This window comes from Penaeus japonicus, unplaced genomic scaffold (assembly GCF_977035675.1).
Source record: "Penaeus japonicus unplaced genomic scaffold, GWHDUDI00000001_assembly GWHDUDI00000021, whole genome shotgun sequence".
Classification (NCBI taxonomy): domain Eukaryota; kingdom Metazoa; phylum Arthropoda; class Malacostraca; order Decapoda; family Penaeidae; genus Penaeus; species Penaeus japonicus.
The window spans coordinates 23854036-23866535 of record NW_028234423.1 but is presented as its reverse complement, the minus strand read 5'-3'; the positions used below and the strand labels follow the sequence as shown (position 1 = coordinate 23866535).

The 12500-nt window shown below is 40.0% G+C and overlaps 2 protein-coding genes across 5 annotated transcripts in view; one reads left to right on the top strand and one right to left on the bottom strand.

The window, feature by feature from the left end:
- Nucleotides 1-6475, top strand: part of Sf3b2 (splicing factor 3b subunit 2) — an 8456-nt gene extending 1981 nt beyond the window's left edge. Inside the window, exons 2-7 of one of the 2 annotated variants that reach the window (XM_043013316.2) lie at nt 511-591; nt 1321-1574; nt 1843-2067; nt 2370-2774; nt 3381-3569; nt 4346-6475. In XM_043013316.2, the coding sequence (XP_042869250.2) occupies nt 511-591; nt 1321-1574; nt 1843-2067; nt 2370-2774; nt 3381-3569; nt 4346-6247 (3056 nt within the window). In that variant the 3' untranslated portion in view covers nt 6248-6475. Of the gene's footprint in view, nt 1-510; nt 592-1317; nt 1575-1842; nt 2068-2369; nt 2775-3380; nt 3570-4345 lie in introns of both variants that reach the window. The other variant, XM_043013315.2, reaches the window with a different exon arrangement.
- A 58-nt stretch (nt 6476-6533) lies between these two features.
- Nucleotides 6534-12500, bottom strand: part of LOC122251389 (DNA mismatch repair protein Mlh3) — a 10059-nt gene continuing 4092 nt past the window's right edge. For all 3 annotated transcript variants that reach the window (XM_043013311.2, XM_043013310.2, XM_043013313.2), the window contains exons 4-8: nt 8646-12500; nt 8055-8351; nt 7681-7891; nt 7313-7467; nt 6534-7063 (exon numbers count right to left, since the gene is read on the bottom strand). The exon at nt 8646-12500 is cut by the window's right edge and continues 547 nt beyond it. In XM_043013311.2, the coding sequence (XP_042869245.2) occupies nt 6989-7063; nt 7313-7467; nt 7681-7891; nt 8055-8351; nt 8646-12500 (4593 nt within the window). In that variant the 3' untranslated portion in view covers nt 6534-6988. The remainder of the gene's footprint in view (nt 7064-7312; nt 7468-7680; nt 7892-8054; nt 8352-8645) is intronic.

The following is a 12500-nucleotide window of genomic DNA, read 5'->3' as shown; positions in this document are numbered from 1 at the left end:
TAGAATGTCCAAATGCCGGGGCGTTCGAATTATTAGGCCTAAATCAATTGAATAGCTGGCACAATACTGTGCCGCCCGGCAACTGGGCTTTTGAATGCGCGGTACACATGCTGTACCACCCGTCCTGTGTGGGTTAATTGCCATCAAGTGTTAGAAATAACAACTGCAGTAAGATAATAGTAATAATAATATTACCTTTTTGTTAATTTCTCTGCCTCATTTTGCTTAAAATCAAAAGTCATTGGTAATCTCGGTACTAAAACAACCATTATGTTATCACATCATCGTCATCATCATCATCATCATCATCATCATCATCATCATCATCATCATCATCATCATCATCATCATCATCAATCATTTTACTACTGCTGCTGCTATTATTATTATTACTATAATTTTATGACTATTATCATTACTATTATTACCATTCTTATTGATATTGAACATAAGGGATGTAGCACAGGAAATGTCTGTACTCCATCAGCTTTTCTTCCTTCTCCCACCCAGGTCTGAAGAGTGAGCTTGTGGAACGACTTTATCAGCACCTGCTTGCCCAGGAAGAGGCTGCAGACATGGAAGAAGACAAAGGTAAAGTAATTTATATTGTGCCATACAACATAAACCCGCCACACGACTCTATACATATTTTGTTAAAACCACGACCAATGGGTTAATGTGAATGGGGTGATATTGTAAATGTTTTTGTATATAATTTGGAGCAGGTTGTTCCTTTTATCATTGTTGTTGTTATTGTCTTTTAATGGATAGCTTGTATATGCCTGTTGACTTTCCAGAAATATGCACCATCCACTATTTTATTTATTTTTATTTTTTTTTTTTTTTTATATATTATATATATATATATATATATATATATATATATAATATATATTATATATATATATATATATATATATATATATAATACGTAGATTGTTCCACAAATTTGCTTAATCACCAAGAAGTCAATTAGTAGGCCTACCTGTACTCATCTGTTTACCCCAAACCCTTCTTCAAGAAATGGGGATAAACATGGTAGGTAAGAATCCTTATTAACCCATCCCCGACGGGGGAATTCTAGCCTTGAATGTCCAAATGCCGGGGCGTTCGAATTATTAGGCCTAAATCAATTGAATGGCTGGCACAATACTGTGCCGCCCGGCCACTGGGCTTTTGAATGCGTGGTACACATGCTGTACCACCCGTCCTGTGTGGGTTAACTTCTTGGTGACTAAGCCCCTGTGGAGTTTCTACATCAATAGATTAAAGGTTGTAGTGACATGAATGCTATCAACACATGATCTTCACTTCTAGAAGGAGGGGAGATGGACGAGGGAAGCCCAGAGGATGACAACGCAGACCAGCTGGGGCAAGCAGAGAACAGAGAAATGCTGGAAGAACAGCAGCAGCAGGAGGACATGGTGGTGGAGGAAGAAGAGGAGGAAGAGGGGGGCGAGATGCAGGAGCAGCCCGAGGAGCCAAGCCAGCAAGCCCAGCCACCACAGCAAGAACAAGGGGAACCACCTCAGGATCAGAATGAACTCCTCAGGAAGGCAAGAGAACAGGAGGAGGTGAGGTCATTTCTTGTGATTTATTTTGGAAATGAATTATGATTATTTTATCTTTTTTACAATACATTATAGTAATCAAGAATTGAATAGGTTTAATTAAAAATCTGTTAATGCTGTCATACTAGTTGATGAAAGGGTAATGAGAGGAAATTAGTAGTGTTTTTTGAGGTTTTTATCTGTGGAGAAAATATACCAATGTGGAGGACAAATCCTATAAATGTTGGAGTGGTGTTTGTTTCTTTGTTTTATATTCTGCAATTTTTGGCAGATGTTAGCCCGTCAGAGGCAGTTGGAAGAAGAACGACTGATGCAGCAAAAGGTCAGGGAGCAACAGAGGCTCTTAGAACAGCAACAGCAACAGAAGCAACAGGAAGACCTGTATCGCCTACAAGAGGCAGCACTGATGGAAAAGCAGAGGGAGGAACATGAGAAACAGGTGCAGCTACTGAGACTGCAAAGGGAAGCTCTGAAGCAGAAGGAAGAGGAACATAAGGTGAGGGATTTCATATCATAGATTGAGGGTGGTTTTGATATTTTGTTTTCATTATTTTTCTAACAAGACTATGCATTACAGACCAGGAAAATGGCTATACTTTCTAGGTTATTATTGATAGTTGTTTTGGTAAATTGCATGATTTGAATGTTGGTATATATTTTCAATTCACTTCAATTACTTAAGATGTTGAAGTATCACAAAGTTTTAGAGATAGTGAGAAATTCATATGAGTATGAAATTGAGAGTCCATTTTCTGTTTTATGAGTTTTCCTTGTGTTGAGATATGTGTTGCCCTGCAGATACCAGCAGCACCAACAGGCCCTCCAGGTGTAACTGCCCCTCTCCCACGTGCATCTGCACCAGCGACTGTAACCCCAGTACCACCAGGGGTTGGGACAGTTCCAGTTCTTGGGCCTCCTGGCGTCAAGGCATCTGTGGTTGTGCCACCACCTGCGACATCCTTCACCCCACACCCCCCAGGGCCAATCAATGTTGGTGGTCCTGCTGGATTCACAGGTCCAGCCCCCATCCCAAGTGCTGGTCTCCTGGGCCCAGCACCGGGGTCAGTGCCTAAGTCCACACCCTCTCCACAGCAGCCACCTCTCAGGCCTCCACTCCTTCAGACAGCTACAACACGTGCACCAACCTCCATTGCATCACAGCGGCCGCCTATGCCAATGGCAAACACTTCGCCCAGACCTCCGGTAATTTCTTAAACTCTTTTGATTATGTCTAAATTATTTTTGGCATTGGGTTTAAATATTTGGAATGTTTGGATGCTCATATATGAGACCACAAGACTAAAATGTACCTTAAAATCTGTAGCTGAGTAAGAAATGTTTTTCTTTGAAATGTGTGTTTTCAGTATTTTAGCATGTTAACCCACACAGGACGGGTGGTACAGTACTGTACCGCGCATTCAAAAGCCCAGTGGCCGGGCGGCACAGTATTGTGCCAGCCATTCAATTGATTTAGGCCTAATAATTTGAACGCCCCGGCATTTGGACATTCAAGGCTAGAATTCCCCCGTCATGGATGGGTTAAATACTGCCCTTGGAAATGAGAAATGAAGGATTTAACATAATGAGTACATATCACATGGTCTGAATTTTATTTTTAAGTAGACATCAATTTTAATATTAATTATTTAAGAACTGGTATTTTGGATATTTCTTTTTCTTTATTTTATTTTATTTTGGACTTGGGTTTTTCTTTTGTTATTCAGTATTTATATATTACATAGTTAAGTTTTTAGTTGAAAAGCTACTTTGTAAAAGTTTTCCCTATTGAGTTTCTTTTGTTGCTTGCAGGGTGCAGGGCTATTGGGTGCTGCTCCTCCTGCCATGGGACCTCCTGGTGAAAACCAGGACAAGAATGAGAAACCGCCTCCACTCATGTCCCTGCACGTGTCAGCTCCCAAGGAAGAAACTCCACGGGAGGTGAAGCTGCCTCAGGCCTTGGAGCAAGCCTTGGCCTTCAAGACAGAGCGTGCTAAGCAGGTAAGGGAAACACATTCTTTTGTGAAGAAGGCATTGTACAGGTGCTTTAGCTGTCTTATAAATTGTGTATGATATATTTTGGGGTATGTACAAAAGGTTCAATTTTGGGGAGACAGTGTGACAGGAAGAAGGCCTATTATACATACTCAGTTTTTTGCTGTGGTTAGCGGCAATTATCACAGCAAAAGTGTGTCTGCTGTGATACTCTTTGTTACTCCATTGCTGCCAGGCATGTTTAGGAAGGAGGGGGGTCTACTGTCTAGGTGATTGTGTAGGTAGTGTTCAATAATTCCTGAAGGATTTTCTTAGAGAGTGGCAGACAGAGAATATTGTCACTCTGAACTTTATGCATTTAATACTGTTGGCTTGATTGTGAAATATATGATTTGAGGATTTACCAATATGAGGCCAATAATTTCCATTTCATCAGCTTTAGGAAGTTTGGTCAATGCAAATGATGGCTCATTTGAAATTTTCATTTTCTTTTCTATATACTTTGCTTATTCTCAGTATAGCTTGTAAGGTAAATAATACAAAGATAAATTGTGCAAAAATGTGCAGAATACAGTATAAGGTGTAATTGTATATGTAGATGTTCTTTTTATTCTTTCTTTTTTCGATCCTCACAAATTTAATTTTCATTTTGTAGATCATGATGTAGATATTATTGATTTTATACGCAGTATTTTCTTTATTATTTGGTATTTTCCTTTTCTAAATACAAAGAGAATACTACAGCAAAATTGAGAGGAAATAATTCTGGATATCTCTTCCAGGTGGGTGTAAATCCAGAAGATGTGGAGAAGGTTGAAAGAGAGGGACTGGCTGGCATGGATGAGCTGGAGAGCCTTCCTCCTCAACCCCGCCCCCCTGTACCTGTGGCCAAGACTCAGCCTTCCTTCATTCCTACTGGGTACGAGGAGGAAGATGATGAAGCCCCGGAAGAAACCAACCAGAAGAACAAGCAGGAGAAGAGCAAGAAAAAGAAGAAGAAGAAGAGGAAGGGACGTCATCGCTTCCAGGAGGAGCTGGACAGGCAGAGGAATGAGAGGATGAAGAGGGACAAGAGCGATGCAGATGATCCAAACATTGAGATTGAATATGTGCAGGACACAATCGATCTAGATATCACAGACCCCAACTATAGACATTTTGCTAAAATATTTGAGGCTTTCCGTATTGCAGAACCAGAGCCAAAGGTGGAAGAGGAGAAAGTGGTTCCCAAGACAGAAATTCCACTAGTGGACCCAAAGAAACTTGGCTCAAAGGTTCCCGGAATCCCCTTGGATGATGACGATGACGATGATGATGACATAAAGAAGGAGGAAGATGATAAGCCAAAGTTATCTAAGAGGAAAATGAAACTACTGAAGCGTATGAGTATCGCAGAACTAAAGCAGACAGTGAGTCGTCCAGATGTTGTTGAAATGCATGATGTCACAGCAAAGGACCCAAAGTTGCTGGTCCACCTAAAAGCCACAAGAAATACTGTACCTGTTCCACGACACTGGTGCTTTAAGCGTAAGTACCTCCAGGGTAAGCGTGGTATCGAAAAACCTCCCTTCGAGCTACCAGATTTCATCAAACGCACAGGAATTATGGAGATGAGAGCAGCATTACAGGAGAAGGAAGATCAAAAAACACTCAAGGCTAAGATGAGGGACAAGGTTCGACCCAAGATGGGTAAGATTGACATTGACTATCAGAAGCTTCACGATGCCTTCTTCAAGTGGCAGACCAAACCCAAGATGACGATACATGGAGACCTCTACTATGAAGGCAAGGAATTTGAGACAAAGATGAAAGACAAGAAACCTGGAGAAATGAGTGATGATCTTAGGATAGCCCTAGGTATGCCTGTGGGTGCCAATGCACACAAAGTTCCGCCTCCATGGCTCATTGCTATGCAGCGTTATGGTCCACCCCCATCATATCCAAACTTAAAAATACCTGGCCTCAATTCACCTATACCTGAAGGCTGTAGTTTTGGTTACCATGCAGGTGGATGGGGTAAGCCTCCTGTAGATAATATGGGTAAGCCTATATATGGTGATGTCTTTGGTACGCAGAGCAAAGATTTTGATTCCCCACTGACAGAAGAGGAGGTAGAGAGGACTATGTGGGGAGAACTGGAGAGTGAGAGTGAAGAGGAATCAGAAGAAGAGAGTGAGGAGGAGTCTGATGAGGATGTCAGTGGGTTAGTAACTCCAGGAGAAACTGGTCTAGTCACTCCTTCAGGTATTAGCTCTTTACCAGCTGGCTTGGAGACACCAGACATGATTGAGCTGAGAAAGAAACGCATGGAGACAGAAATGGAAGGTGGCGACACTCCAGCACTATACACTATCCTCCCAGAGAAACGTACAGAGACCATGGGGCGGGCAATGATGGGCTCGACACACACCTACGACTTAGGAGCTGCGGGAGTGGGAGGGGCAGCAGCACGTTCAGCACCACAGGGAGTCGAGGTGGCTCTCGATCCCTCCGAGTTGGATCTGGTGGACACCGATGCCATGGCTGCGCGTTACGAGGCCACTCTCAGGGAACAGCAGAAGGGGGAGGAGGAAGATTTCTCAGATATGGTGGCTGAACATGCGGCGAAGCAACGTAATAAAAGAAGGAAGCAACAGCAAGATCAGGCTAAGCCAGCCAAGAAGTACAAGGACTTTAAGTTCTGAGATGGATTCAGTGATATATCTGTGGCTCATGAAAAGATTATTGATAGTATGAGAAGTCTAGTTTGAAGTTTGACTCTGTTTTGTATGTTGGATGATTGCTATATTGTTTTTTTATTCTCCTAGAGTTAAGCTGGCTTGTTGAAGAAGCCACATAGCCAACAGATTTTGTTTATATATTCTTTTATCTTCATTTCAGTCAAGAAACTTAATAAAAGAAAAATTATTGGGTGTGATATATTTCAATAATCCCTTTTTTATTCTTATTTTAGGATTAACAGATACTTAATACATGAATAAACCTCTTCATTTATTTATAAAAAAAGATAACAAGAAGTCCTTTAAAAGGGGATCTTCACAAATAACAACAAATGATAAAAATTTATAGTATGTTAAAATATATATAAATACATTTTGAAAAGCTTCATCTTTACTTTTATCCATTTAACAGAACTTAACCAGGAATAGATATCACTCACAACCTTTTCTTCCTGTAAGGCACTTGCACAGAAAAAATACATTTCTGTTACCTGGCAAGATAGTCTTTGGTATATATAAATAAAAACCTACTGAATCTTAATTTACAAAACATGACCTCTAACAAACTGCCATGTATCTCTGAGACCTGTTCCTAGTTACATTTTGACTAACTCTTCATTATTAATGAAATGTCAAGACAATGTTCTCATTTCCACCCAAATGAAAAACATAACAGGTATGTTGATGATTTCATATTCAAATAAATTATTCCATGATCTCTTCCCCCAACTTTTCCTCATCAATAGCTTCTCTTAGCTTGTGCAACTTGGGTTTCCTCTCCTGTAGAAAAAAAAAAATAAATAAATATGGCATTCTTTTCATACATTATCAAAAGCTTCATCTTTACTTTTACAATACTGAAAAGCTCATCTACTGATGAGTGCAACTTTGTGTTTGCATTGGACATGATGAAATATATTACAGATTATATAATATGTATAAATAAATATGTGAATTTAATATTTAATCTTAAGAAGTAAAACTATGCACAGGCACTAGTCATGTCAAGATCGCCTTGTCTATACTAACCTCTTTGTTTCCCTTGGCAAGGTGCGTTAGATTGACTACAGGCACTATAGACGGGCGTCCATGGGCACATTGGAAGGGAAGTGCACAAGTGGACAGTGACTTCACTAGGTTTTCACACTCATCATAAGTTAATTCATCTCCAAATTTGATAGCTCCTAAAGACAAGAAAAGAGAAACAAGTTATGCTTACATATAACTAAGTTACAAGTACTTTGAAATAATAAAATCAGAAATATTTACATCTGCAATACTTCTTTTAATCAACTGATACAAACTGTGAGAAGAATTAAAGAAAAAAAGGGTTAAAAAGTGCCAAAGAATTCTCTGAGTCATTAAAACATCTCTTACATTCAAAAGGACACACATACCTCTACAGGCCTGGCTGCAAAGGACATTCATTAAGGGTTTTGGCATTGTTGAGACAATACCACCAGTCTGGTGCAGGGTGTAACATACATCTCGCACAATGCTCTCAATAATGGCAGTTGCTGACTGGCATCGACGTTGACGAAGCTCATGTCGTTCCCGAGCAACTAGAATACTTGGTATGGAGTGGAAATTCACCTGTGATGCACTGACCTGAAGTCAAAAGTAAAATTATTTTTGTATATGAAGGAGGTTGAATTAATTATATGCTAGTGTGTAACAATACCCACTTTCTTTCACAAGATCAAAGGAATCTACAAAGTACCAATGCTACTTAGATATAAAATAAAAATACAGTAAAATAATCAACAAATACCTGTGTGAAGTGAAGGCCCCACTGTATGAATGTTCTTGTGTATGCCATCATCAGTCGGACTTCGCTCTCAGGCAGGGTCATTTCCAGGGGGGGTGTAATCATACAAGTACGTATCACACGTTCTCCATTGTCTAAAGTTTCATAATTTTCTTCAGTGAGGGTCTCAAGGCGCACTCGCTCATCGACTGCATGTTGGTCAAAAAGTACAATAATTTCACTCACTTTGTGTAGGGTTGGATCACATGAAGTGTATGTAATTTCACAGGCTATAAACTTCTTGTCTAGTTGGCCCAGTACCTGCAAGATTATGATGGAATTAATACAACACAAGTGCTGAGTACATTCTCTTTCTACTGCTTTTTACCATCCTGTAAGTCTATGGAAATTAGACTTTTAATCTTTTATAATATATAAACAAATATGATTCACTGTACTTGCATTTTCTGTTAGCAGGTCCCTTTAATAGAAAGCAATAAATGCGTGAGTAGGAGAGAGAATGAGAGTGAATGCGAGTTAATCATACAGAATAAAAACAACAGAATTCCTAGTTGCCTCTTGTCATCTCAACACTTGATACTGCAAAAATCTTACCCTGCAGGTCTGGAGCATTTCCTGAGAAAACTTGTATGGATGGACAATGTTATATATCCTTATAGAGGATTCCTTATTCATTCCTCGCTCAATACCTGTCATCTGAACTTTTGAACTCAGTACATCAGCATCCATGGCAAATGTTGGTGGCTCCCACTCTTGGCAGATTTGGGCCACTTCAGATGATTTCTCTGTAGTACCTAAATTTGATGGTTTCTCAGACCACTTGATGGAATCATCATCCATTTCAGAGTCCTGCAGTATAGACTGTATGGCATCCTTCATTCCTGGAGATATTAGGGACTCGCCTTCTTCTTCATTGTTGAGTGCTCCTTGTTGTGTATCTACGCTGTTAACAGCAGTACTGCCTGACATCCTAACCTCTGAGTTATCACTTACTTTCTTCTTCTCCATTTCCCTTCTCTTCTTCCAAGACATGAAGGCACTATATCCGTGAGTGAGGACAAAATCTTGTTTCTGGTGCCCTCCATCTGCCTCAGGTTCTCCAGATAAAGGGATCTTAAGAACTGGGGCTCCCTGCGGCTGGCTGCTCGTCCACTCTGGCATCTCCTTAACAACTGGAGCTTCATAAGATGTGTTTCCCGTTTGGAGGTTTACGTAGACTTTCCTTCCACTTTCAGTGGTTACTTCTTTCCACAAGTTCTTGAGGTTTTCATTTGTAGATTGCTTTGTGGCCTGCCCTGTTAAACAGTCAACTTTGGATCTGTGTGTCAAGTTATCATTGTTGCTGCCTAGCAAATGTGTTTGATTACTCTCGCTTGGTGCCTCTTTGCTTGCTATTTCATTGTTAGAAATCTGATCCTCTGAGTTCTGATGACTGTCATTACTCAACTCTGTGCTACCAATAGGAATATTTAATTCTGCTAAATCATCAACCTCTCTATCATATGTTTTCTTGTGTAAGATTGCAGACTCTTCAGACTGCTCCACCAACTTGGGTAATGCTTCTTGACTATGATCACTAGGTGCTAAGGAAGGGTTTTTACCATCAATATGTATCATCTTGCCATGGAAAACTATGTCATAAGAAGGAAATTTGTTTCTTGCACTTTGATGTTCTTCTGTCACGCATGAACTAGCACTGCTGAGGCTTGGAACACTTGATCCAAAAAAGGTTCTAGCATTATATGTGTCAGTAAGTGATGCTGTACACTGAGAAATCAATTGAGAATCTCTAGTGCTAGGTATGGTAAGCTCTGAGAAATGGAGAGATGCTGACAGAGGATTCTGTAAGTCTGAGTTGATTGCTGTATTGATAGGAGTTGACTGGATATCACTATTGTGACTCTCCTCCTTATGAATGATTTCCTCACTATTTCTGATAGGTGAAGCTACTGCTTGAATGCTTCCACTACATGTCTGGCTTTCTTCAGTACTGATAATCTCTGATGATGACTTGGTAAGCCTGAAATTTACCTCAGTATTAGGAAAATTGTTCTTAGAAAGTGGAAAGGCTTCATACTGCTCTTGTATGCTGTATGCATTTACTGTCTTGAAAGTATTTTGATTCTCTTTCATGTACTTGATATTGATATCATCATGATTTTCTGAGTCACACACCTTTACATATTTAATGTTCTCTGGATTATCAGGTAAATCTAGATCATGAACTCTAGAAGTACATTTGACTAAAGAGTCCATGGAGCTCTCATTCATGCAGGCACCTAAAAGTCCACTGCCTTCCTGAGTATCACCATGGGTTTGGTCTGAACATTGCTCTGTGACAATTTGTTGTGTAGTGTGGGCCTCATCATTTTTTTCACTCAAGATACTATCAATGACAAAAGGTTGTGTTGGAGATATTTCTTTGTGTGTGTATAAATCAAGGTTCTCCTTTGTGGCCTGATGAGTTTTTGCATACAGCTCTTCATGGCCACAATTTCCAGATGTCTGAAATAGCTGCTGGTTTATATCTTCTGGTGGGTTTACAGTTTGATGAACAAAGTCAGACTCTTTAACAGTTGTGAAAAAATTTGCATCTTTTACTTGGGATCTCAAAGGTTCATGGACTAAATCACTATTACTGCTCTCCACATTGTTTTTATCAGAAATAAATCTCTGGATATCTTCTCTGTAATCATTTAATTCACTGGATTTATCGCAATTATTTGCCACTGATTCTTCTGTAAATCTCTCTGAAGGCTCCCTCGATGACAAAACTATCTCAGAACCTAAGCTCCTTCTCTCTAGTCTATCTGTGGAGGTATGGCTAATGATCTCATCATCTACAATTTCTTCTTTTTCAAGAGACTCAAACTCCTTGATTTCTGACTCTAGTATTGGTTGGAATTTGAAGCTACAGTCCAGGTCCACAGATTTACTGGATCCCATGCGAAGAGCTTTCCCACTGAAATCACTGTCAGAGTCACTGCCTGATGCTTGGACTGTGCCCTGATCATCTATTTTGTGTCGTAAGGATCTCCGGGTTTGATATCTGGTTTTGCGTTCAGCGCTCTTGATATCTGATTTGGAATTACTCTTATCTCTCTGTGACACTTGATAACCTGTGTTCTTGTTGATGCATTTGGATTGATTAGAAGAGTTCCTCTGGAATTCAAATTTCTGAAGAGATTTTAAAGATTTAGCCTTTGCTTGATGCTTCTTCCATCCTTCACTGAGAGTTTTGCTGAGAGATTTCTTATTGTTCTGTTCTCCATCCCCTCCTGTATTTTTAATTGTTGAAAAAACGCTAGCCTTTTGCGATGCATCATCTTCAAAAGTACGTGATGAGGATGCTACTCTAAGAGGTGGAGGCTCCTTGGGAGGGCTTCTGACCAGTTCCTTGGGTGTTTCAAATGGTTCCTGTTTACATTTTTTTTTATCTTCATTATAAAAACTTATGAATTCCTCTAAAGAGCTACGTTTTTTGTTACTGTCTTTGCTGTTTGCTTCATCATGGGTCTCACTGTCTGGCTTTTCTGTTTCAGTTGAAACAGTTGCCTTATTCAAAGACTGATCCTCAGGAGAAGGATGTGTACTAGTTGTGTCATCATCATTCTGAGAGACCATTCTTCTAAACATATCTAAGGAACTACGGACTTTATTTCTTGCTTCCTGAATTTTTTCTGGACTTCTCATACTTTGTACTCTTGGTGATAAACTTTGCTCTGGGGTGGATCTTAGAACAGAGTTGTCATTACATCTTTCATCCACTTTCACCGAATCAAGGCTGCCAGTTTCCTTATTTGCACCTATTTGTGAGGGATCACTACTCATATCTTTTATCTGTCTTTCCTCATCTGCTCTCAGTATAACTTCATCCTCATCAGAGTTTATCTCATCGTATCTTTGTGCATCCTTGTCCCCATTCTTTTTTCTTCTGACAGGGATACTGTGAACAGCAGACAGGTTATCATAAGTGCAGAGAGTTCTACCATATTTCTCCTGAGGTTCTCCTTTTGAGTTACTATTTTCTGCTGACCTTTTTAGACTGAAAATCTGTAGCAGAGCTTGGCTGCTGTGAGGCTCCTCCTGACTCTCCTCCTCTGTCACCTGGTCTCGTCCTGATCTCTTGAATCGCTCATCAAGAGATATGGCCAATTTCTCCTCCTCAGCAAACTTGATAACCATTTCTTCTATGCAGAGAAGAAGCTTGTCCCAATCCCTGAATTCTACAAGAGTCTTTGTGGGATCCATGCATATGTCATACTCTTTTGCAGGGCACTCAATATTGATTACATATATGCCATGCAATTTCAACCCCTTTGGTGGGCTAGAAGATTTTCCTGGTTGAGGTGTTGCTGGGTGAAGTCTATTACTTATGATTGATGTGCGTGCAAGAAGATAATTCATCATCTTGTGTATTTTTGTTTTAAGCACAACCCTCTTATTTAC